Source organism: Podarcis filfolensis (genome assembly GCF_964270895.1).
Source record: "Podarcis filfolensis genome assembly, chromosome: 8".
Lineage (NCBI taxonomy): Eukaryota > Metazoa > Chordata > Lepidosauria > Squamata > Lacertidae > Podarcis > Podarcis filfolensis.
Window position 1 is genome coordinate 62,759,548 of NC_139611.1, and position 26,027 is coordinate 62,785,574.

Here is a 26,027-nt window from a genome sequence, read left to right on the forward strand (position 1 = left end):
TGAGTGTTTTTGTTTGGCTGCAGTATGTCCTTGAACTCTGATAATGCCTCCTGCTTGCTTGGAGGGCAGAGAAAGGTGAGTGAATGTGAGTAGAAACCACCCAACCATACGAAGGCAAGATTTACACACACTGCTCCACCTGCTTTGGCATGTGGCCCCCGAAAGGTTGGCCAGAAGAGAATGTGGCTCTTGAGCTGAAACTGGGCTAGAAATGCAAGTCCTATGAATAAATGCCATATTTTTTCACTTGGTCTGATGGTCACTCACTGTGCCCTCCTTTCCTCTAGAGGAGTGTAAGCACATAGCTGCTTGGGATAGGGTCTACTGCCCTCTCTGCTGCCCCTGGATAAAAACAGGAGAGTTCTGCTGGATCAGGCTGAAGGTCCAACTACTCCAGGGCTGTACAGGGTCAGTGGTGTAGCGTGGGTTGTCAGCACCCGGGGCAAGGCAAGTAATTTGCGCCCCTAACCCGTGGATTTGCGCCCCCTAACCCATGGATTTGCCCTAACCCCAGATGTTGCGCCCGGTGCGGCCCGCCCCCCATGCACCCCCCACGCTACGCCACTACAGGGTTACATGATCTCACCCCTGGGTGAATTTCAAAGCCCTCTGCAAGCAGCCTTTATTAGTTAGTTAGCCAAGGGTCAGGAAGCCCCAAATTCCATTTGACCCTCTGACTGCTCATTAAACTATGTTAAGAATAGAACCCTACAAAATCCAGATCCTATGTATCTGAGCCACTGCGATATTATAATATGCCAAAGCTGTGGGGTAGTGCCTGCAAACCAACCAACCAAGATCTTGTTAGAATTATTTGGTGGCAGTTAAGCCTGATTAAATTAACAACCATGCTAAAAGAATAGTGACAACTATCAAAGGCAATTAGATAAATGGAGACTGTTAACAATTCATGTGAAAAGAGAATTAGGAATATCAAGTGTTGGTGTGGATTATTTATTTTTATAAGTCCCAACAGTGTAAAACAAGTGAGAGAACATATGTTTGAGTCTATGTTTTACGATACTGTAATATAGCTGTATTATGAAATGGTTTGGGCATTTGAATTGTTATACATATTAAAATAAATATGGAAAAAACAACCCCTTCTAAACATTGCAAATGAACATTGCAAATGAAAATAAATTATAACAAAGATCTGTTAAAAGCAGCATAATTTCCAGGAAAAAAACAAGTTTTTATTTTATTATGTATTTTATTAAATATTTTCTTGGTTTACAAAAGTATGTGCACTCTCTCTCTCTCTCCCTCTCTCTCTCTCTCCCTCTCTTTTCCAAGTAACATTTTTTGCAGATTAGTTTCATTTGCTGAGACATTAGGAAGAAAAGGGGGAAAGAGGGGGCGGGAAGGTGAGTGGGGTTGGGGTTGGGTGGTGATGTTTGTATTATACTTAATATATATGGGGTTCCAAGTTTTTATTTTAAGAATACCTCACAATAGACCTCACATACCACACCCCTAGCTGGCGATGGGAGAAAAAATTGTTCAGTTTGCACACAAAGGCAAACCTACCTAATCCACACTTTTTGAAACAATAGGGAACCAAAAAAACAGCCATCCTCCAGCCAGACAATGTGTACAAAAATGTACATTCTAGGGCACAATGTACATAAAAATGCAAGTATTAGTGACAATGACATACAAAAATGCATTATAGTAGGGAAGGTTGCTTTGCAACTATTATGCAAATTGCATAGAGAAATGTATATATTTAGAGAAATCAGCAATCAAATGCTGGTGAATTTTCATGAGGCTTTAAAAAACGGATTGCAAACTGATGTGATGTGGAAATGCGGAGAATTGAACTTAAGTCTGGAAAAACAAGAACCTGAGAGGAACTGAGGCTGACAGAGTCACTCATCCCTACCCATAGGACAGGTGAATCCCCAGGCAATCATTTGTCAGAAAGCAAACATCTACAAAAAAATACTGTTTAAAGTTTAATGGGATACACTGTTTAACTTTAAAGACCCACACCTTATTCTTAATATTGCTATAAGCCCCTCCCGCCGCCGCCGCCGCCGCCGCATCACCCTCTTCTGTGGCACACATATTCACTCCTGGAAAAATGGGATTTTACTGCCATTAAATATTAATCAAGCTTGTCTTTTGCATTTTTCATTCAGTGAGTGGTTTGCCAACTCATGTGGTTGGAGTCACCATTTGCCTGAGGGGGGAAGTTTATTTGACTAAAACATCACACACACACACACACACACACACACACACCACTCTTTGATCACTTGTGAGATGCTCTTCCTGGGTCCTTCATGCACCATCACCAGGTGACACGAAATGAGATTATATTGTCACACAAAGTGCATGAGCAGCAAAAAGAAACTAGAGCTAGATCTTTCTGATTCATTTCCTCTCTTTATAGCTAGCTACTGAATGACTTTTAGTATGAATGACTTACTTTAAGACTGCTACGAACAACAGCATTTTGTAGAACACCCTCCCCTCCTTATGCCTTCAAGATATACTATATCAGTCACTTTAAGAATAATAATATTACTGGAGGTGGGTGGGGTGGGGGTGCCTGTCTCTTTGCTTAGACTTGCCTAGACTTGGTTACAAGTTCAGTTGCAGGAGGTGAGTAGGATATGGAGATTAGAGGGCTATGCCAAAGGCTTAAAATGCATGTGTAGATGTGATGTGAATGCCCAGGTCCATTGAGGCTGATACAAACACCATTTATGCTACCAGGGAGATGCTGTAGCTCAGTGGAAGAGAATGGGACCGCTCTCTCATGTGCAAGATTAGCTCTGTTGATACTTCCAAGTTGCCAGGAGATGCCATGAATAATTGAGTAAGCTGGAGGGCAAAAGTAACCTTAAGCAGGTAATGGGGTGGAGGGCCTGAGGGGTCCATTTCAATCAAACCATCCTCATTCTGAAGTCTGGCTGATCATTTTTCTGTGTAGGGATTGGGAGCAGAATAGGCATAATTTGCACCAAGGCTGGATACTCTGGGTAAAGGTTACTTGTGTGTGAATGTGATATGTATGTCTGTAGAATGAAGATCAGGGCATAACTTGAGCTGAAGCTCAGTCTTGAAACTTGTTTTGCACACCATAGCGCTAGCTCTTTAAATTGGTCCTCCTTGTCATTCGTAGCAGATTCATGCCAAAGCTACTTTTGATAGGGTATTAAGAGTGCAGGCCTAGAAGAAGTGGATACAGGGATAAACTGGGAAGTGATATGCAGTGGTTTCAGTTACTCCTGCTTAGGCTTCGTTTACAGTCTCAGTTGCTGTGAGGCATGTGGGTTGTCCTAAAAGCCAAAATGGGTCCAACTGCATTTCATAACTCTGCTTTTGCAGAATGTGCACAACAACTTTTCCATGACACAAGCTTCAGAATGCCTACCTTGCAAAAATCTTCACCGTGATCAACTCCCACCTGGAAATCTATGCCCCCACTGTGAGACGATGTGCGGATCCAGAACTGGCCTCCACAGCCACCCATGAACACACTGTTAAGTCCAGGCGTCGGCAAGGTTTACCTCACCTGGGCCGGTTCACTCCAGCGGAGATCCCTCTGTGGGCCGGATTGTGCGTGCATGTGAGCATGTGTAAGCGCGATTTCTGGTGTCTGCATCTGCACAGACACAATTTCCAGTGTCGGTGTCAGTGCAGACATGATTTCTGGCATCGCGGAAGCAAGTCCTTGCACCACGCTGCGCCGGTTTAGCACAGTGCGCGGGGACTCACCAAGCGGGCGGCTCGGGTTCGGGAGTGGCTTGGGGACCGGTTAAACAACCCTTGGGGAATGCTTGTGGCCCATGGGCCTTAGGTTGCCTACCCCGATTAAGACCATATTCATGGAAGGCAATCTTACTCAGTTACGAGTGATTGCCAAAGAGAGACCTTGCAAAATTACCTCTTTGCCCTCTTCTTCCATTTATCAGAGAACCATGAACCATTACAAAGTTAGACAGTTAAGCTGAGGCTTGAGAACCAGCGTTGGTACCTATTTATATTTTTGATAGCTCTTTATCACCTGCCCTGAGCCGTTGTTATTAAAATGGGGCAACTCAGACCCCAAAATATTTTTGAATTAAAATATGCCAAGTATTGTGAACACTTGCTCAGTTGACACTCCAATGACTGCTCTAGAGGGTCAACTGTGCTCCCCCACAATGATTGCAGCTCTCTGGGGGATTCCCAGATACCTATTATTTGCATATTTTCCCTACTTCTGTGGGAAACTGGCAGCTAAGGCCCACCCCACCCAAACCCATCAAATGTAAAGGGGAGAGGATGCTTCTATCTTTTCACTGCCTCTTCTCTTTGATTCAGGGGTGTGTGTGTTGGAATTGACAGATCTTCTAGTCTGTTTTTGCCAGCCAGACATACCCCACAGCTCTTCTGAGACTCCCTCACCACGTGAAAAGCCTTGTATGCTTTTGCATTTAACTCAGCAAGAAGTAATAGCAATGAGAGGGAAGAGAGACAAATTGAGGCAATAAAGAGAGGCTGAAGAAAGAAGAGGGGAAGAAAATACTGGTGGGGTAGCAGGTTGGGGTGCAGACCTTTGCTTGTGCGGAGACACAAGAAAGCACGTTGTTTCCCCCTGCTACGTAGAAAGGCTGGCCCTGGCCTTGCTTACAATGAAATGCAGACAAAGAGGATGGAGAGAGAACAATGCAGGGGGCTGCAGAAAGGAGAGACCAGAAGTGGCACAGAGAGGGGGGAAAGGCAGCTAGCGGATGGCAGCTGGAAGGCAGTGATGGCCACCAGCTTCAATGGCTTTAAAAGAAGACTAGACAAATTCATGGAGAGGCCTGATGACTGCTACTGGCCATTATAGCTATCTTCTGTCTCCATGGTCAGAGAAGCAGTATGTTTCTGAATGCCAGTTGCCAGGAATCATAAGGTGCTGGTAGTAGTAGCGGGGTATAAATAATAATCAGGGAGCTCTTTGTATTTTCTTTTGTTAATGGGTGAAAACAAAGACCCTTGATTAAAATGGAAAGTCGGGGGAGTGCTGGAAACCGTGCTGCAGCTAACTAGTGATTTGCTCCTCTGAGGAGAAATATGCAAAAGCAGGCCTTGGTGTGAGTCGTGATCCCCTGGTTGTAGGCCTTGCTTGTGACATCACTTCAAAATGCTGCGTTGAAGACAGCCATCTTTGTGTTTTTTTGAATTCTGCTATTATGAGCTCACTTGTGGAGGGCCTGGCAGCGAACGCTGCAGCTGGAAATGTCAACTCCGTTACTGTCAAGAGAGACAAGAGTCCCAAATGCTGTAGACAATGCGATGTTGGCAGATGGGGACAGGAAGACTAGATAGGAGGGAGAGAGAAGGGGAGAGAGGCATTTGCCAAAGAATTACCTCATGCCAGTTCTCTATTTCTCTCTCTCTCTCTCTCTCTCACACACACACACACTGTTATCAGTAAGCCTCTCACTTCAAGCCTCAGTTTCATTTGGCTCAGGATATTTAGAGAGCAAAAGACCCCATGGGATTATTCTTGAGAAGTATTTTATATAGTAATTAAAAAAAAAATGTTTACAGACCGCACTGTTATTCAAAAATTGCAGCAAGGTGGTACCTATACAACACAGAAAATTATAGCAATCAATAAGAACAACATCTAGAAATACCGGTTGGGAAAAACAAATTTCACATTTCAAAGGCCTGAATGAATAACCTAGTTTTCAGGTGACATCTAAAACAATGGTTCCCAAACTCCTCATACAGCTTGCAGGCCACTTAAAAATTGTTGAGGGTCTTACAGGACTACTGAATTTGTCTCCATTGCTGTAGCAATTGTAATGTGCTGTGCTATAGGCTACACTATTTTAAATGGCATTTTAATTGCTTCTTTTATTTCTTACATGGTATTTTATTACAATTTGAATTCAGTAGAATTCAGATTTTAAGTGTTCTTCAGAGACAAGCCTACGAACCAGCCGAATGAAGCTTGCAGACCATCAGAGGTCCCCAGATTATAATTTGAGAACCCCTGGCCTGTATGAAAGGCTAGACAATTCCTGCTGAGCCTCTATTGGCAGGGAGTTCCACAGGGCAGGGCTGGCTTTCCACATTCAAGGCTCAGTTCCTAGTCAAGGCTGATTGAACTTCAGGGGTATGCAGGGTTTATTCCAAGCTCCCCCCCACCCTTAAAGACATTGTTAAATTTTTCACAAAAGGCAAAATCCCACAAAATGGGAGTGGTAACTTGTGAAGGATAAGAGCCTAAAACCGAGGTCTGTCCATGGTAAATACAGAGACTGGCAGCATTGCAGAGGCATTTGCAACAGACTTGGGCCTGAAGGGGCACAGCAAGATGGGAGAAGCTCAGCATGTCGTATAAGCCTATATGCCTCCTTCACATTTAATGCAAAGATTTCCCAGACAAATTATTCAGGAAAGACAGTGGGATTTGCTAGGGGAAGAGGCAGGCCTGCATTAATGCTTCCATCAGCTGGGAGCTCCTGCTGGGCCTTGATGCCAGGGCCCCATGCCCCTAAAGAACAATACTCTCTTTGTGTCTACATCTCCTTGAGTACAATAGGTTGCTGAGCCGAAAAACACATGTTTAACTCTGCCTTGCTCCCTGTGGGAAGCCACAATGGCATCAACGCTTTCCCCAGCATGGTGCCTGCTGGATACTGTTGGACTCCTACTCCCATCAGCCCTAGCCAGCAAAGCCAAAGATCTGGGATAATGGGAGTTGTAGTTCACATAATATAGAGGTCATCAGGTTGGGGAAGGCTGCTCTAAGGATAGCCATATGTGTCCGTGGTGCAGCACTGATAGTTCAAAGTCCAGCTGCAATGAAAACTCATTTATTTGCTTGCAGTCTTTGTTCATGGAATTCAGGAGCTTCAACATGAATAAGTACTTGTATTATGATATTATGAATGCTGTCAGGTCAAAGATTTATTGACCCTTCTTGGAGAGGGGGCCTTGCGCCCTTTGAGATAATAAAAGCATGAGATGAACCCTGCTGGAACCAAGGGCCCACCTACTCCAGCATTTGTTTCATAGCAGCCAACCGGATGCCTATGAAGTGAAGCCCCCAAGTAGGATGTGAGTACAACAGTGCTTCCTGCACTTGTGATTCCCAGCAACTAGTATTCAGAGGTGCACTTCCTATGATAGTGGAGGCAGAACCAGTGGAGTTGACTCCTTAGACCATATCCTTATCAAGATCTAGGCTTGTGGGCCAAATTTGACAGGTGGCTGGGGCCCTGCGCTGAAATTAAGGGCTTATTAAATGTCTGCCTGGCACAAGACATTTTGCTGCCTAAGGCAAGGACAAGATGGTGCCATTCCATCTATACAATTGGAACAATGTCCTCCACTGCATCTCAGGGCACCAGGCTGTTTAGGGGTGTATGAGAGGCTGTCCTCTAACAGTAAGGAATACCGTAAGCAGCAGGCTTGGAAGAAATGGCTGTTGGGGGAGGCACCATCATTGCCCTCAATCATATACCACCTGAGGCGTTTACTTCACTCTGCCTAATGGTAGAGCCTGCTCTGCATAGGCCTACAGCTGTGGGGCAGAGCCTGGAGATTCGACTTCTGTGGAAGGCCTGAGCCTCTAGAACACCGGAGATTCTGTTAGACTATTCTTAACTTCTGCCCAATCCTGGCCGAGATCACACTTGAAATCTAGATTCCACATTTTTGTTAAGTTTCATGTTGGAGAAAGTCAGCACTGCCCGCCCTCCCCCATGCTGCTGCTTTAGAGTGCAAGAGCTGGAGAGTGGATCCGTTGAAAAAGAAAAGGTCAGGCTGATAACAAGAAAAGAGCTCAGCGGATGTCAGAGAAAGTGGGTGGAGAGCTTATACAGCTGGCCAGAAATAATCTGGCTGGTAGCCACTTGGTATGCCAACACTAAACGGATCGTTCTTAACAAAAGCAGGGAAATAATTCAGAGTGTATATACACCTGCCTGTTAACATGTATGTGGGTCACACTGATCCTATTTTTCAGTGTGTGCTTTTGTCAACTTTTTTCTACACTTGTGCACTTTCAATTGAACTCCAGTTCAATGGTTCCTGTTCACACTAGTGGGTGGTGCATGATGGGATGTATCGTGCTGGCTGTTGTTTGCTCCCCACAACTAGTATGTCTCTGCTTTCCCTGAGTCCTGGAAAGTTGAGGTACATCGGCCTTTTAAAATAATTATTTTGATTGAAATAGAAGTTTCTGATATACTCCACTTGCACACAACTCAAGAGTTGGTTGCCAAAATGTGGAGAACTGAACTTAAGCTTAGAAAAATTAGAAATAGCAAGAAACTGAAACTGACAGTCACCCATCCCTAACTTTCAGTATAGGGTTGTGAACGAAAAGCAGTTACTGTTTTGCTACTGAGTCTAGCACTAATCAAATTAGATTGCATAGGGAAGGATTTGCTCATCTCACAGGTATTACAGCAGCTGCTCTGAGCAATTTTCAACCTCAAATCCTGCTGTGGGATGAAGGAGACACAGGAGGAAGTTGGTTTCCTGCCCGCCTTCTTTCCAAGCACAGGCCCATGCAGTGGCTGGTCCCAGACATTAGGTCATTGGGCACTGCACCAGCTGGCTTGCTCTGATGGTCTATGCTTGTCCCTCCCTTATGTAGGGAAATAAAAGATTTTGCTTTTATTCAAAATAGAAAAGCAAAAGTCATACTCCCAAATTAGCACTAGGTGTGGTATGAGCATGGTTCATGAGAATGGGATGAGATGCTAAGGCTTGATACTGCTATGGTTAAATTTGCTAGCAGATTTATAAGGTTTGTGGGATGGCATCCATGAACAGTCAGGGGGGCAGCGAGTGAACATCAAAGATGGAATGGGACACTATAGTGGTTGCAAGTCAATCAAAATATTATTTGTCACTCATATGTGATCCTACTCCCTCTGAAATTGCATCCAAATGAAACTCAGTAGAAATTAAAAGCTATAGTAATGCAAACTGACGCAAATAATTGTATTCGATCTTAATTATGCTCAAGTAGGCTAAATAGAGTGGAATTAATGTACATTAATAAAGAAACAATTCATCATCATCATTATTAAATTTGTATATTGCCCTTCATCTGAATATCCCAAAGCAGACGTCATATTTCACAAATGCGCCATGTTTCTTTCTTCCTAATGCAAAAGATTACTGTCTTAAACACCCATGTCCTACTCTGAGGTCTAAGTTCCAGAGATGCTGGAGTGGTAGTTAAACCCTTCAGAATGATAACATTTGCAGATCAAGCTGAGAACAAGGCTTTTCGGAAAGAAAGAAGGAAAGAAAAAGTACAGCATTCTACCAGGGAAAAAGGACCAGAAAATAGGGATTGTGCCTGGAAAATCGGAACAGCTGGAGCATGTGCATGCAGCTGTATTTGCTAAACATAACTCACAATTATCTTTAAAAACCTATTCTACACTTAGGGCACAGTCCTGTCCTTAAGGCAGAGGTTTTCAACCTTTTTGAGTCCACGGTTCCCTTGGCCAACTACATTCTTTCTTCGGCACCCCTGTGGGGCTCAGGAGTCCAGTTATGTCACCACTTGCCTGCAGAGCTGGCAGCCTCTCACCCTTTTTCAAACACCCTCCCTTGTGGAGTGTTCCCTTAGCCTCCCCCCACCCTCTCCTTGGGAGTACTCTGGGCAGCTGCCCCTGGTCTCTGAGCTGCCCCCTTCCCGCCCCAAAGGGAGGTACAGTGGTACCTCTGGTTACGAACGTTTCAGGTTACGAGTTCCAAGCTCCGCTAACCTGGAAGTAGCTGCTTCTGGTTGCAAACTTTGCCCCAGGATGCGAATGGAAATCGTGCGCAGCGGGAGGCCCCATTAACAAAAGCACACCTCAGGATAAGAACAGTTTCACTGTACCCCCTCAGACTGTCCCGCAGGGGCCTGGGAAGCACATCTTGGACAGCCCCAGAGGCACCATGGGGAGCTTGTAGCCAGGGCTGCTGCAACAAACAGCTGTGCAAGCCTTTGGGAGGAGGCAGAGAGGTGAGAAGGCATCAGAGGAGGAAGGGAAGAGGGACCATCTTCAAGGCATCCCAGGGTGCCACGGCACACTGGTTGAAAACCACTTGCCTTAAAGTGTTGTTATTAATTAGTATACCACCCTATACCTTCAGGTATGCTGGCTGAAGACCATAGCAATGGGGAGGCAGTTGTGTGCTGCCAGATGCTGCTGGAACCCGTTTCCCATCGCCAGGGGCTTTGGGATGCTTTGCGGGTAGCAATTCATGAAATAAATAGTAACAATAACAACGGTCTTAAGTCTATGAAAGCTTATGCACGAATAAATTTGTTAAGAGGCCACAAGGTTCTATGGTTTTTGCTGCAAATGACTGGCGCAGCTATCCCCCTGGAAATGGTTTGATTTTGTGGATTTGTTATTTTTGTTAATCTTTTAATTTGATACTGATTCTGTGCCAAGTTATACATTAAAACGGAAGGGTATGAATAGACAAACACGTGGACTAGAAACTTGTTCCTGAGTTTCATGCAAGGAGAAACGCTCCCCCTGCTCAGCAGCGCGCGCGCACAACAAAGTCAAGCCACACCCCCTCTTTCCCCTCGCCTGGGTTTAGTCGGGGAGTCTCCCCACTACAGTCACGCCGCCTCTTTCCCCTAAAACACGCCCACCCTGCTCTGGCCACACCCACGTCCATAGGATCATAAGGTGCTTCTCTATCGTCAGAGTCCCCACTCTTTGCCGCCGGGGGCGGGTTGATGTCCTAAGCCACGCCTCCTTCACCGCACAGGCCCCGCCCTGGCACCCGACAAATATTATTAGGCGGCGTCTTCCCAACCTTCATCCGTCGCTGTTTGTTTCCTCGCTTGCTCCCTGCACCCCTCCCGGCGGTCTCCCACGCCCCTTTCGCGGCTCAATCCCCGCCCCTTAGTATAAATAGGCGGCGTCTCTCGAAACGGCTCCTCAGTCGCGGTCCCGCCTTGTTCGACGGCTCTGAAGCCCAGGAGGCAGGGAGAGAGAGAGAGAAAGAGCGGAATCCGCGGGGCGCTCCCTCCCTCCCTCGCAGTCGCCGGCGCGCTCGCACAAGCCGTGAGGGGAGCCAGACGGGCAGGCGAGCGAAGGACCGGCTGAGTGAGTGAGTGAGTGAGTGAAGGGAGGAGTTTTCTCGCTTGCTCGCAGGGCGTCGCCGCCGGTCAGTCTCCACGCAGAGCGGGTGGCCGAGCGAAGAGGACAGAGCATGGCGCTCTCGGTGCCGGTCAACGGGGTGAAGGAAGAGGGCGACAAGCAGCCTCTCATCGAGCTCTTCGTCAAGGTAAAAGGTGCTCCTTGGGGGTGGTGTGCTTCCCTCCTCCCCCCAGCCTTTATTAAGCAGCCCCCCCTCGGGTAGTGTGTGGTTCATCCCTGCTCCTTATTGAGGGAGTCGACTTGACTCGCCTTACTCCACATCGCCATGGTATTTCTCATGCACGCTCCTGGGTCCACTCTATTATTATTTAATAATCCCGGGGGACTCTCAAAGCGGCTTACAAAACATTATGGCAGTAGAAGCCGCATGCAAATTTGGTGCCTGGGAACAGAAATAGCGCGAGGTGCCTCGGATGTGTCATTTCTTGCTCTCATCCTTGGTCTTAACCTTCAGCTTCTACATACTCGGCGAAAGAGCCCGTTGAAGATCTCTAAGGCAAGGGAGTGGGGGCTGAGCAGCTGGGTTATAGTCCATGGTGGGGGCCGCTCCCTCTCTTTTCCTCGTTGAGGGAGTCGACTTTGCTTTCTGCAATACCCCACAGCAGTTCTCAATCTCAGCATTTCCCTATGGCGTTCCCTCTCCAGGAGAGGCTGTGTCCAGAGCTGGAGTTTGGGGAGGGGCAGTCTGGTTCTGTGCGTGGGTATTTGGAAATAATTCCCAGTGAACTCAGCGGGACTTAACTTCCAAGGAAGTGTTCCGTGGGTTGAGTATAAGACAAGGAAATTGTGGAAGCAGCAAAACAATGTGTGTTGTATGGACAGATTCTCCTCGCCCTTCCACACAGTCATCTCTTCATTTCTGTGCCTTTAAACCTGTTGGCTAGATACAGATTATTCCATACTTTATTATAGAAATGAAGACTAGAACTTTATAAATAGCATGGGTACTGATCAGCCTGACACTGACTTCTCATATCCCTCTTTCTCTGTGGGTTCTGCTGCACATTCTTCATAAAAATACAATTCTGTCGTGCAATTTGTCAGTTTGGTGATGGGGTCAGAAAGCTTTTCCCCTGCAGGTCTTTTGATTTTGTGACATGCGTCCTTCCATCCCAACATTCCTCAGCTAATCCTTAGTTGTCTTCCAGTCTAACCCATATATCCCCTGAAGGTTGTCTATACAGTGGTACCTCTGGTTATGTACTTAATTTGTTCTGGAGGTCCGTTCTTAACCTGAAACTGTTCTTAACCTGAAGCACCACTTTAGCTAATGGGGCCTCCTGCCGCCGCTGCGTGATTTCTGTTCTCATCCTGAAGCAAAGTTCTTAACCCGAGGTAATATTTCTGGGTTAGTGGAGTCTGTAACCTGAAGTATATGTAACCTGAAGCGTATGTAACCCAAGGTACCACTGAACTTGGTTTGTATATTCAGTCCTCTTTCCTTGTTTGATTTTGGGCATCCTTCGCATCATACATGATGATCTCCAATTTGAAGATCCTATTGTCTTGTTAGCTATTTCACAGAGGGAGGTCCCCCCCCGCCCCTGCAGCTAGCCTGTCCAGGCACTTCTCTACCTACCTCTTTTCAAAGATTCTGTAGCTGTAGACTTAGGAACCACATATGTCATAATCTGCAAACTACTTCTTCCAATTTTTATGATGTGTTGATCACTATGTGCAGTATTCTGAAAGAGACTCCTGTTTTGCAAAGTTAAGTTATAGATGCAAATCTTCCTTCTTTCCATTCAGTTTCACTCTTCTGTTTCCTGTTCATTTCCCTATAACAAGTTAATAGTGGACATCATTTCGGAGAGGATAAAGACTTGGTTCCATAAATAAAAACATAAACATTTCTGGTTTCCAGTAGGTCGAGAGTGCATCAAATGATATATAAAAATGGCTTTTGGGGAGTGTGCTTTGGTCTCAACCTTGCCTTGTTCGGTTTTATCATATACTCTGGCCTTAACATTTACTAAAACTTTTTTATTATGAGAAGTGTATTTTTCAAAGCAAGAGCTGTTTCCAAGTGCTCCAGTAATAAAATATTCCTGTTTTCTGCATTCTTCCCTGCTTCTGTAATACTCATTCTTAGCTCCCTCTCACTCAGAGCAGAAGTCTTGGGCTGGGAATAAGAGGTGGCAACTTGACTGAATCTGGATGAAGTCATTTTTTTTTTAAATACTACTTCATACAAGCTATGAATAGTCCATTACTCAGTTGCTGTTGGAGATAGTGTAAAAAGTATTTGCTTGATTTCTTTCTTCTACTTCTGCAATGCTGGTTTTTTGCGGGGGAATAATAAGGAGCTACATGGGATCATTTTAAAAGGCATGGCTCTTTTTAAATATGAAGACACATATTTTGGAGTTTTGAAAGCTTTTGACTTGTAAACAAGAGCCTTATCGCACAATCTGTTCCACACCCATATTGTCATCGGGAATGTACCAGCCCTGAGGAATCCAGGGACTGGAGGATCACATCTTTTACATCCCTTCTATTGTGGAAAAGTGATAATGTATTGAAAACAGGAATATCCTCTCATTAGCCTTCTTTAACTACATGTCTAGGCTCGTCTCATGACTTTTCAGGGGCTGGGCAATGATTTTTAAAATTTGAATAGAACGTTGTGAAAGCAGCTTTGATCATACTAGCTATGAGAAGAGTCAGCTGGAGGAATGAGTGTTCTCATAACTTCCAGTAAGCTATGAATTGTTTGAATCTTCTGCCACACATTACCTGGACTGGCCCATATAAGAATTTGGCAATGACTGTATTCGGATTGATGCAAATCTTAGCTTAAGGTTGGAAATGCATGAGTTTAATGCAGCTGCTTTACTTTTCTCTCTTGCATGAGTGTGGAAACAAGCCAAGAATTCAGTTGACCACAGCTTCCTGGTGCATCTGAACTAGTAACCATGGTTTATAGCTTCCAAACAGGACAGAATAAGGAGCCATGGTTTAAAGTTGGCTTCCATATTTTGGATTGTTGGAAGCCATTGTCCATAGTTCCTGGTTCAGATACATCAGGAAGCTATGGTTAATAGAGGCTTCCTGGTTTCCTTACTTGCATAAGGAGGAGCAAATGGCTATGTCTGGATGCTATGTCTGGACCCAATAGTAGTCATTACATCAGGCTGTAGCAGAGGAGGGAGGAGAAGCGAGTCAGGGCCACTACATCAGTGCAGCTCAGAGACCAGCAGCTTCTGGCACCTGTGTCTCATCTCCTTGAATTAACAAACAGCTGGTCATTAGAACAACTTGTAACTAAGAACATGAAAACAAGCAAATTCAGGTTTCATCCTCCCAATCCATTTTCTCTTTGTGTTGATCATTTCAAGCTTGAATACATTTTAATGGTTTATAAGCTGCTCTGCTAGCCTCTGGCTGAAGAGTAGTATAAAACATTTTTGAAATAAATGAAATTTGTGCATATCTTTGTTTATTAAGCTGAGACATGATTGTTCAAATGTAGCCATTCGAGTGTTCAAAGGAAATTGTTACAAGTGTTCTAAGCCAAGTTCAAGATCAACTTAATTATACATGTATACAATGCATGGATTGAACCTATCCTAAGCAAATAGTTTATTTCATTGGGAATCTGTACTAATACCTATGTTTAAATGCCTGTATCAGTTTGATCGGCACACAAAGAACAGCAGCAGCCAGGCTTAAACTCGGGAATGAACACATTAAGTAAACCTTGAACAGAATTTATAAAAAGCTGGTCTACAAACCAACTAGATTTTTTTAGTGGATTATATCTCTAGGGGACCAAAACAGATGGAAGTTGCTAGTTTCCAACAAAGTGGTTAAGCATAATCATTGCAATTTCTGTAGTGCCTGTGAAAGAAAAATATTTACACTGGTGCTGCTATAATTCATGGCCTCTTCCTGCTCTAAACCATGTTTGCAAAGCAAACTAGATGCATAGTTGAAATGCAGCATTGCTTATAGCACTTACGTTGGTGGTCTGCGGTAATTAATAACTTAAGTTTGTGCCTTCAGTCAGTGCCTCTGGTCTGCCTGAAGTCCATGTTAACTTGCAGTGCAAATATTTGCATCTTAGTGCTGATTAAACAGAAGCAGTTAATAGATTTCATTCCCTAAGAGCTTCCCAGCAAAAGCACATGTATAATTGATAAAGCAGAGTTGCTTCCAATGTCTAGCAGGGATATTTAAAACACCTAAATAGAACCTTGTAGAATTAAAGGCTTGCATATAATGAATATGCGGCAAATATTTTCCTGTAGCCTGTAGAATGTTGCTGAAAAGCTAAATTTCAGTATTGCCCTTAATAGGCACTGTGCAGCCTGGATGGCTATTGTCCATATTACAACCTTGTGAAAGTAGATCATTCTCTAATCCAGGAGAATACCAAAGGGTCTAATAAATTCTTGGCTGAACAGATTTAAGTGCAAGTCCAAATCACTGTCCACCACATAAAACAAGAAAAAAGAGAGCAATCCTGGGCCCTTCAATAGGCAGGCAGCACAAAAGTCTCTGGGTTGCCCAGGAATAGTATAAATGCAGGAACCTCTGCCTGCTACTGTTCAGGTTCCACCTTCCACACTTGTGAGCTGAAGAGCCTACTCTCCTAATTAAAATTTGAGTATGGCCACTCAAGGCCCTGGGCTTGATGCTTCTCACTCCCAAATATGTGACAACCTGCTTGTGTTTCCTAACCATTTCTCAGTCAGGTAAAGCATTTTTATTATTACAAGATTATGCTTTAGTGAGAGAGCTGCACCTGGCATGGAGACGGTGCCTAATGGGATTATTTTGATGGCAAGCCAGACCTCTTGATAAGATTATCTTCTGACAGCAATGCTAGAAATGAAAACACACTGCTTATTTCCTCTCTTGGTGTTTCTTCCATGATTCTGGGATTTATTGTTATAACAAATGCAATTGGTAATGGAGAATTGGAGAATATATTGTTATGTTGAAGTTCAAAAGAAGATACAATTTATGAAGGATTTGGACCTCAGTCGGCACAGCTTCAAGTAGCTGGCTAGGTCAAGTGCCATTATCCAGACAAGGGGAGAAAATACAGCTCTGTTCTGTCAGTCATGCAGGTACACTTGGTTGGTGTCATCTGGTATTTGGTATTGACATTTCAGTCACACAGCAGTATCAGCAGAAAACTGTAGGAAAGAACCCAACTTCTCACATATGTCCCAGACATTCATGAAAGCAAGGTGGGCAAAAGTGCTGCTCTGTTTTGAAGGAATGACCAGAGTGCCATATGTGATGCTTGTACAAATGTCAGTGGCAGGATTTGTCTATTCGCTCCTGCATAAAGTCTTTATTTTTGGTGGGCATCTCATTGAAAAATGAGCAGGAGAGCCCATGGCACCAGCTAATCTTTCAGTGGGCAGCTTGAGACAGTATTGGTATACTAAATAGTCATAGTTGAGAAGGTACTGTCACCTGAAGTGCCTCAAGTTCCTGGTCAGGACTTCTGGAGGAGGGAGCCAGGCTTTTAAGGTCTGGCTTGGAATTTTTTCACCTTTTGACATCCATTCCTGACATTGATGGAGGAAAAGCCTATTACACTTTGCTTACCTGCAGCATCTAAATTAGTCATGACTGAAGCTATTCGTTGTCTGAGTGTCTTCAGTGAACAAGGTTTGGATTTGTGAGACTCTTTGGTTGCACTTGTTTGGTATTTATAAAGCAATACAGCTAGTTGCTGTAGTTGTCATAGTGAAGTTACCATACAGGAGATGACTGGAAACAGAATAACATGGCTTGTCCTTATCTCCATAACCCAGTCCTTGCAGAAACAGCAAGTACCAGATCCTGTATAAAGCATGTAAATGTTTGAGAAGACTGCTTATTCACAAGGGTTTGCATTTTGAGTGCTAAGCTGTAGTTTCCTTTATGAAGAACCTGGTATTAAATTATAAAACCGTATAAGTTATAAGCATGTGATGTCTTATTTCCAGGTTACCTGAAAGTTGACTTGTAGCTTACGTCTTTCAGTACTCTTGTGTAAGAATTTCTATTTGCAGAGTAGCTGTGTCTAGTCTCTTGCAGGAAAAAAGAACAGCGACTTATGGCACCTTTAAAGACTTAAGCGTTGGAACCCATGGTGTCAAAATCAGTGGAACAGGCTTCTTCCTACATATCAGAACTTCCCCACCCTGTCTTTCCTTGGTGTGCCACCCAAATTCTTCTTGAAGAGTTAGAACAGATTTGGATTGAGGAAAGGAAGAGGAAGTTTCAGTGTATGGGGGAAAGTTCCCTCACATAGTTTTGGATACTGTCCCAAGACATCTAATCCATAAACATTTATGCTACAATAAATTTGTTCCTCTTCATTTTGGTGCAATAATTTCAGGTGCTTGTGAAACCTTTTAGTTGCCCTAGTTTGTTCTTGCCAGCCTGAAAATGCAACAAATGACTAAGTTTATTCAAATCAGCCATAAAACTACGTAAGTTTCCTTTAGATAGTAGGTTTTTTGGTGTTTTTGTGTATGATCTGTTTGATATGAGCTGATAGTAGTACTTCAGCAAATTCAAAGAGCTTGTGAAGCTGCGAAGAGTTGCTTTGCTCTTGGTATATCCTGCTTTAGTGTTCCTATTTATAGTAGCTTTGTTAATGCAACTGAGGACTCTGTCATAAGCAATTGTTTTTACAGGGCTTTGAAGATGAAGACAATGTTTTCACAGAAAGGGTTAGTTTACCTTTTGTTTGCGGTGCAAATATATTAGACTTGTGCAAATATATTAGTAAAACAATACAAATGAACAGTATTTAGGTGTATGTCATTAACATATATAACCAGTATAGTTTTGATGAGAGCTGACCTACAATGATTTGTTTATATCTGGTTTCACAAAATAGTGCCCTGAAGCAGCTTAATAATACGATACAAAATCATGCAGTATCAAATAAAAACTAGACTGCAGCATAAGACAAACTCCAGTAGCTAATGAAAACAATTGCTTACATTTCCATCAAGGAGGGAAAGCCATCTTTAAAAGGAAACCCTGAACCAGGAATGAGGAACCTGCAGCCCTCCAGATGTTGCTGCACTCTAATTCCCAACAGTCCCAGGCAGCACAGCCAGTGGTCAGGAATGATAGGAGCTATGATCCAATAATATCTGGAGGGCCACAGGTTCACCACCCCTAGTTTTAAGCCATCTCCCCAAATGCATGTAAAGAGCTAGCAAGCTTTGGTAAGGAGTCCAGGCCTGTCATGAAGAAGGCCTTAGATTGAGTAGCCCATAGTGGTGCCTCTGTCAAATCTCGGTGCACAGTAGGGTGCATATAGGAGGATATATCATTTGCTGTATTCATAGTAAGCAGGACTGCAATGGGTTTTAAAGATCAAAGACAGCACTTTGACTTGCCTGGAAACATAGTGGTGTTCTCTCCCATTGAAACCAAAGGAGCTTAAGTGATTAACTTTGGCTGGGTCATGCCCTTACATTACTATGTCAAAATGTCTTGTGAAACTAAATAAACCTTTACACTTTCTGATATGTGCTTATGAGGTTAGAACAGATGCATTTTGATGGCATTTTATTATATTCAGTCTTCATGTTTGTATTTAAATTTTCAAGCTTCTTTTAATAATTGAGGGCTAGAGAACATGAACTTTAAGAGCCCTGTGTGCTACACAGAAATGCAGAGAGGGTGTGTTTGGATTCTGATGGTGCATTTTGTCTCTTGTTCCCAAGTCGAATGCCCTGCTCAACCAAAGAGTAACTAGTGAAAACAGCATTACTTCTCATGACTGCAGGCAGTTGGAGCCTAGGGAAAACAAACTTCCTAAGTCAGTGACTTAATTATAATATGTCGTCCAAGTAGACAGTTCTGTTTTTATTGTGGAGCTGCCTCTGTTCAACTGCTGACCTGGAAATGAGTTTCTTAACCGTGTGATTGCCCAGGAGAACTTTGTAGTAGTCTCATTAATTGATTGTAAGAAATTACATTGAGTTTCCAATTTCAACCCTAAGCATAAATCAGACTCACAGTTAATTACAACTTTCTGCAGTTCTTCTCCCTAAAGTCATCATTTAATCTTTCCATTGTTGGCTAAACAAAGGGCGAGGAGGTTTCTTTACTCGGAGAAAGGAAGTAGTGGTATGTCCTGGACTTGACATCCATATTAGGCATAAACTAAATATAGGCGTAGAACTCAGGAGTGAAGTCACATCTGTGAATTTTCAAGACTGCAATGAGATCAGCCACTGTTGTTGGATGGCCTTCTGCCTCTTTCCTCTCCTACTTGAATGCTTTTCTCCTGCCATTAATGTCCATTAGTTTGTTGCATACTTTGTGGGTTTATTTTAAATAAACAAAAGTAGTTTAAAATACTGAATTCTGCTAAAAATAAAGCTGAGCCAAACATGGCTTTAAAATGTCTAGAACACTTTTCACAGTACAAAGCTTTACAGTTGTGAAGCTAAATAGGTCAGGTTGATATACTGTCTTGCCAAAGGCCACCCAATGAACCTTGTCACTTTGTTGATTTAAGTTTGGGAGTCCTGTGCTGCTGTGTACTGTTAGCTATTTTTCTGGTGCAAGAGAAGTGTCTTTAGAGGCAGAAGTCTTTACCTTCCTTAGCAAAAATCTGACTGTATTCTTTTAGCTTCTAAGGGAAATGGTATGCAGGTTTTTTCTATATATAAAAAACATGAATACACTCATGCTCCTTTTCAAAAGTACTGTTGGCATTCAGATGGGTGCTACTGATAGGTGTTTGTAGCAGTTGCACCAATATATGGGCACATCTGTTGCTGCAGTGCTGGTTAACACATCTGCATTTTCTTAGTTTTTCTAAAGTAGTGCTTTGACATATTGAACTGTTCTGACTAGGCACTGTATCCTAGGCGCAGAACGCACAGTGAATATGAATACTTGAGGCTGTGATGGTTCAAGAGAACTGCCTTTGGGTATCTCAGAATATTTTTTTCTGTACAGAACTTTGCATCTAAACTAATTCATGAAAGGTATACCATACTACAGTGGTACCTCAGGTTACAGGTGCTTCAGGTTACATACGCTTCAGGTTACAGACCCTGCTAACCCAGAAATAGTGCTTCAGGTTAAGAACTTTGCTTCAGGATGAGAACAGAAATCGTGCTCCAGCTGCGCAGCGGCAGCAGGAAGCCCCATTACCTAAAGTGGTGCTTCAGGTTAAGAACAGTTTCAGGTTAAGAATGGACCTCTGGAACGAATTAAGTACTTAACCCGAGGTTCCACTGTATTCTGTATTAGGTAAAACACATGAAATAACTAAAACTCAATGCCTTAAATGTTTTAAGACTACATTTTACTTGTCTTTTTTCCTACCACCCATATTGATTCCAGGGATAGCATACTACTCACAAAAGAATTAAATACAATAGGCAGACATCAGTAAAATGATAATTAAAATTGTTACGCTGAAACTGAGTTCAGGTTTTCTCTGCCAATTTCTCCCTAGATAGCTGCTGGATGAAATCCTTTATTTTTATAGCTCATCCCTCCAAAGTCATGGGAAAGGTTTCTGTTATCTGGTGGAAGTCACTTTCTTAAGTTGCTAATTTTAATTTAGCTCTGATTTTTGTCCTGTCTTCACCAAGGGTGAACTAAGGCTAACATGCTGGACCTAATAACAACAAGTTTGTCTTTAAAGGTTCAAACTAGATACTGTAATGACATTATGTTACTGCCAGTTTTATTTTCAATTCTTTTCCTAATGACCTCTAGCATGGAATTTGCCTTTTTCACAACTGCCACACACTGGGTTGACATCTTCATCGAGATGTCTGCTTAAAACATAAAAGACTCCTGTTGAAACTAATTTTCAGTCTAAAGTTGGTTTTAGTTGAAATTCTGTATACCCACATACTTACATTTTCATGAGTTTGCAGTAAATTGATAATGTATTGTCATGTCTAGCTTTGGCCTAAGCAAATGACTCTCCCAAGAGCCGTAAACCAGATTGATCTGCTTATAGGTTCCGTAATAGTTTAGCCTTCTAAATTATTCTTTGTTCACATAAAAAGATTGTAGAAGACCTTCACAAAAGATGTTCTGATATTAAGAAAGCTACAAGGCTGTATGAATAATTGGCTGTATTAATAATTCCCCCTCCCCCAGTGCCCAGTGGTTCAGGGTAGTGGGAGGAAATTTTCCTTCTCTTCCAATATGGAATTGTAAGCTTCTCTTGCATTTGCAGTGAGTCCTTGGAGGGGAGGGGGTTGTGCTACTGCCAAAGCACATACTGTACTGTGCTAACTAGCTCAAAGGAGCAAAGTTCTTGGACAATAGCTCTTCAGAGCCCTTGGTAATGTGTAACATTGAATCCAAAGTAGCTCTTAAATATAAAGCAAATTTGACAGCAGACAACCATTTTGGCAATTTCATAATCTTTCCACTTGGAACACTGCAGTGTTTGAACTTGAGCTTGGTAACATAAAAGGAGTCTAGACAACTGCTTCATTATACTGCAGAAATGTAGCTCTTCATGGCAGTCAAAAGCCAGATAGACTCTGAGGCATTGTGGGACTTCTGCAATGGTGGTAGACTGTGCTGTTGCCATTTAGGTAGGATTATGGAGCGTTGATACTCATAACCACCTTGTGAGCTACTTTAGACGTGAAAGGTATTTGCTAAAGGCCATTCAGTAAGCTTCAAGGCTGAGCTGGAAATATGAGCTCAGGTCCCCACCAACAAACAGGACTCTGGGTACATCCTGGATGGATGTACCTAGGATGAAGCTTACTATAAGCATTTTTATATCACTTAGTAAAAAAGGGTTTCCAGAGTGCCCCACAAAGAGAAACTATAAAACATTCCCTGCTCTCAGGCTTGCAGCCATGATGCAGAAGGAAAAGGGATTGCGAGGGAGGAGGGAAAAAGCAAGCTCAGGCACTTGTTCTTAGTCAAAGCTCTAGTAAGGACTAGGTGGAATGCAAACAGTTCAAAGGAGAGGAAGAGCCAGAAGTTGCTGGGGTCTCAGCAGAGCTGATGGTTGTAGTAACCACCCCTGCAAATTACTGCATCATACCTATTATCTAGTGTATTTAGTAAACATTGTTAACCTGTTCTGTCAATAAAGCTTTGGGGCTTCTATGAAGTGGTGTTCACTGTTAAACTACTTATTATCTAGCCTGTGCATAGCACTTCAGATGTTATCAAAGTGAAGTTTTAGAAGTGTTACTGTAAAATTTAGATTGTAATATTGTAGGTATACTCCCACTAGCTCCCTTTTGATACAGGATATCATACAAAACTGAGCCAAAACACCAGTTGAAATGGATCTAAAAAACCCAGTTTCATCCCAGAGTGTGTGGAGCTGGCTTGCACCCACCCACCCAATAACCTCGCCCAGGAAAGGGACATTAGTGACTGGTATGATTGTCAGATATTCCAGATCCATGGAGGATTTGTAAGGAGAAGTCTTCCTACTGCCTCTTTCAGTGCCCTTTCCAACGAGGCATTAATAATCTCTCCGGCCCAACTGTTTATTCCCTTCCTGCTTAATTTTACCAGTCATGAGGGCAAAGGGCAAGAATGCAAGGGGTTTCCTGCATGTATTCAGGTACCTTGTTGATATCCTTAATATGTACTAGCTGAAACTAATTTAACAATACTGGATCCGAAAGTACTTTCTTGTTGATGGCTGTACTATTCATGGTTTTGCTTCCTTAGGTTAATTTATTCTCCTAAATTGCTTTGAGACTTTTTTGGGGTAGAAAGTGATGGATTATGTAATAATATAAATGTATTTTATTTTACATACCTTTGTTTTTAGAGAAATTCAGAACAGCAGTGGCTCATAAAAGAGGGTGCGGCAGTGCTGCATTTGAGTTGTGGTTGAAGCAAGGTGAGGTCAGATGGCCTCAGGGTTGGCACCTGTGCTGGGAGGATGCAATAAGCCTCCTTCATGAGCCACGAGCAAGCTTTTTTTTTTTTAAAAAAAAATAGCTGATCCTCTCTTGAGACATAATGCCAGATGTTGAAGCATCTCTGTCCAGGAAGGCTCTTGTTGGTTTTTGAAGGGCTGTTAGTTGTGCACTGTAGGAGAGCTAGCTGTCTTTCCTAAACAGTGTTTCCATTGCATTTAATATTTTCTCCCAGTAATTGTATTTCTGTCATGAAAGTGCACTCCATACAACAAGTCTAGGGCAGGCACGAGTGATCATCAGAATCTTCCACCAACCTAATGAGTTTAAGTAAAGATAATATGGTGCAAAATATCTCAGCAGTTTTGTATATTTCCCTCTACCAAGAATACAAGCAGATATAGCCTCATTCCCCCCCTCCCCCCCCCGACTGGAAATGCTAGCTTGGTATAGCGTAATAGTTTTGGGAGCAGTATCACACAGCTGGGAGTAAATGACTACTTCCTGCAAATGTTATTTTAATAGATATCCCTTCTATCTGAAATGTGTGCCATAAACATATAGCTGATTGTGTATACACCAAATATATATTTTTAAAAAGCTAAAGGAGAAACTGGGGCTCAGTTCTTTCATGTAGATGCATGTAACATTACCCAATAGCTCTTTTTAAAACAGGAAAAGCCACTTCCAGAGGAGTGGCAGGAGGAGGGTTCGCTTTCTTTGTCCTCTTTCCTCCCATCCCCATTCCAAATGTCACTTCTCATCCCCTGTGGCTTTTTGAAAACGTGGGTCCCAATTGCCTCCATATAAATGACTTTTCATGTTGCTGTTCTTTTTAACGGGTTGTTTGTGTGCCTGTGTGCAGTGTCTACTTGGGTCTTGATACACAGGTTGATTTTGCCAAGCAGTATGTTAGATGTATGATATTATTGTGTGTCTATTGCTGTACTGGATTCTGTCAATGTTGTAAGTTCTCTTTTCATAATGTGGATAAATGGTAACTCTCCAATGAGATGGATTTGCACAGAGCTGAACCTTGGCAGGCAATCTTTCTGATGTTGTAAAGTATCCATGCAGCTTGCCATCTGTTTCGCTATAAGGGCTGGACCTCTGTTCTTCTAACCTTCAGCTTCCATCTTTCACATTTCAGCAGAGTTCTTGGATGCTTTCAGGAGTATTGACCTCATCTGTCATGAACTTGCACTTTTGTCCTTTTAAAGGGTCTATTGACTCTTTGACTGTTGGGAAGAAATGAGATAGATGGAAGCAATTAGTCTCTTGAAAGCTTGGTGTGACACACTGGCTGCAGAACTGAATAGTGGAACTTGGCACCATCAATAAGTTTTGAGAATCTAAAAATCCATGGTATGAGCAAGTGGCAAGAAGTGCATACTAATGATCAGGAATAGGCGTAGGATTGAAACTTAATAGACCGAAACTTAATAGACCGAAGTTGCTGCAGTCTTATCTAGTGAATTTTACTGCTGTTTATTTGTATTTGACTATAGGGCATGACTAAGGCAACTGAGCAAATGGGCTCTCTGCTCCACTACCTCATTTGCTTTCACAGTAAGAGGAAAATCTCTTCCATTGCTCTGCGGTGATAATAATTTGTAAAAGTTAAAGAGAAGATGCACCAGTCAAAGAGTAAAAAGATTTATTGTACTTCATGAATTATCAGGCATGTATATGAAACATGCATTACTTTATTACCTGCTTTAAAGCAGGAGCAGAGGGCTGCACGAGACCAGCCCCTGGATAAGTTGCAGTGTTTCTGCCTTATATGGCTAGTGCTCTGTTTGAAACCCTTGATCCCTTTGTGGGATGTGGAGATGATCTTGGCCACAGACACAACCATGCATTGGCATCCTGTTCTACTGAATAGAGCCTAACTGGCTCCCTGTTTTGCCAGTATTGCTTGTCTCCAGTGATTGTGTGACTGGAAGACAGATTGTGCAACCCCTTTTTTCTCATTCCCTGCACTCCCCAAAAGCCTCTCCAGGCCTGTGTTGCACGGGATCCTGAAACTGGGTGGAATAAACCTGTGCAAGCTTTACGCTAAGTCACAGTGCCATGATTTGATGCCACCAGTTAGGAGACATAAAACATAAAATCTAGCACTGGCTTTGCTAACCATATGTCCTGATCGGTTGGTTGCTGAATAGAAAATATTAAAATTGCCAGATATCTTCTTCAGTGTGGGTGAGACACAGTACTTGAGAAATACTTTCCACCCTTTTGTCAAATGCCTTGGCACGATTACCCTGCCTTATCAGAAATGCTAAACATTTTATTCTTGTTAAGGCATCATTTCATGGCATTCACATTCTTGGTGAGCTAGCATTTGGAAGTGAGGTGGGTTTTTGATTAGGAAATTCAGGAAATTTCTTCCTGGGTTGAACAAATTTTTCCTGTGAGTCTATTTTGTCTCCTTGATGAAGTTGGGAATGCAGAAGAGTTTCTAGGGTAGGGTTTAACTCATCTAGTTAATTGAGCTTTACAGTTTTGTACAATGTAGAATCTTTGAGCATCATCACAACATAAAAGGCAGGACCCTGGCGCAAGGTGGAGGGACCCTCATGGCAACCTATTTTATTAAATCATCTCTTATTTACAAAAGGTTTAAAATGACTAATAAAGAAAAAAACAACATATATGTTGATCTTTAAAATGTAATAACCATAAGAACAGCAGGAAAAAAACAGTAAAAGTTCACTAAACTCACTAATATCAGAGACCTTCCAGTGATGGCAGTGTTAATATGCTTGCTACACATGATTGCTTGTAAAGTTTCATACTTTTTAAAGTCTCACGTTGCACATCTTAAAAGCAAACACCCAGTGTTAGCGAATTCCCCCACCAATACTCAAGGGGTGTAACGTAGGCTGGGAGAAAATGAGCCGTCATAGATGGTGAGGAATTTGAACTTGACAGTTGCATCTAATTCAGTGTTCGTTCTACCCATTCAAAACCTTCAATAACTTTAAAGCTCTATACAGCTCAGGACCATAAGTATGTCAGGGACTGCCTCTCTCCATGTTGAACC

At 42.8% G+C, this 26,027-nt stretch overlaps 1 protein-coding gene across 1 annotated transcript in view; it reads left to right on the forward strand.

Annotated features, from left to right (window-relative positions):
- Positions 1 to 10,740: 10,740 nt before the first annotated feature.
- Positions 10,741 to 26,027, forward strand: part of CLIC4 (chloride intracellular channel 4) — a 46,707-nt gene continuing 31,420 nt past the window's right edge. The window contains exon 1 of the mRNA XM_083625633.1: positions 10,741 to 11,259. Within this exon, the coding sequence (XP_083481759.1) occupies positions 11,185 to 11,259 (75 nt within the window). The 5' untranslated portion in view covers positions 10,741 to 11,184. The remainder of the gene's footprint in view (positions 11,260 to 26,027) is intronic.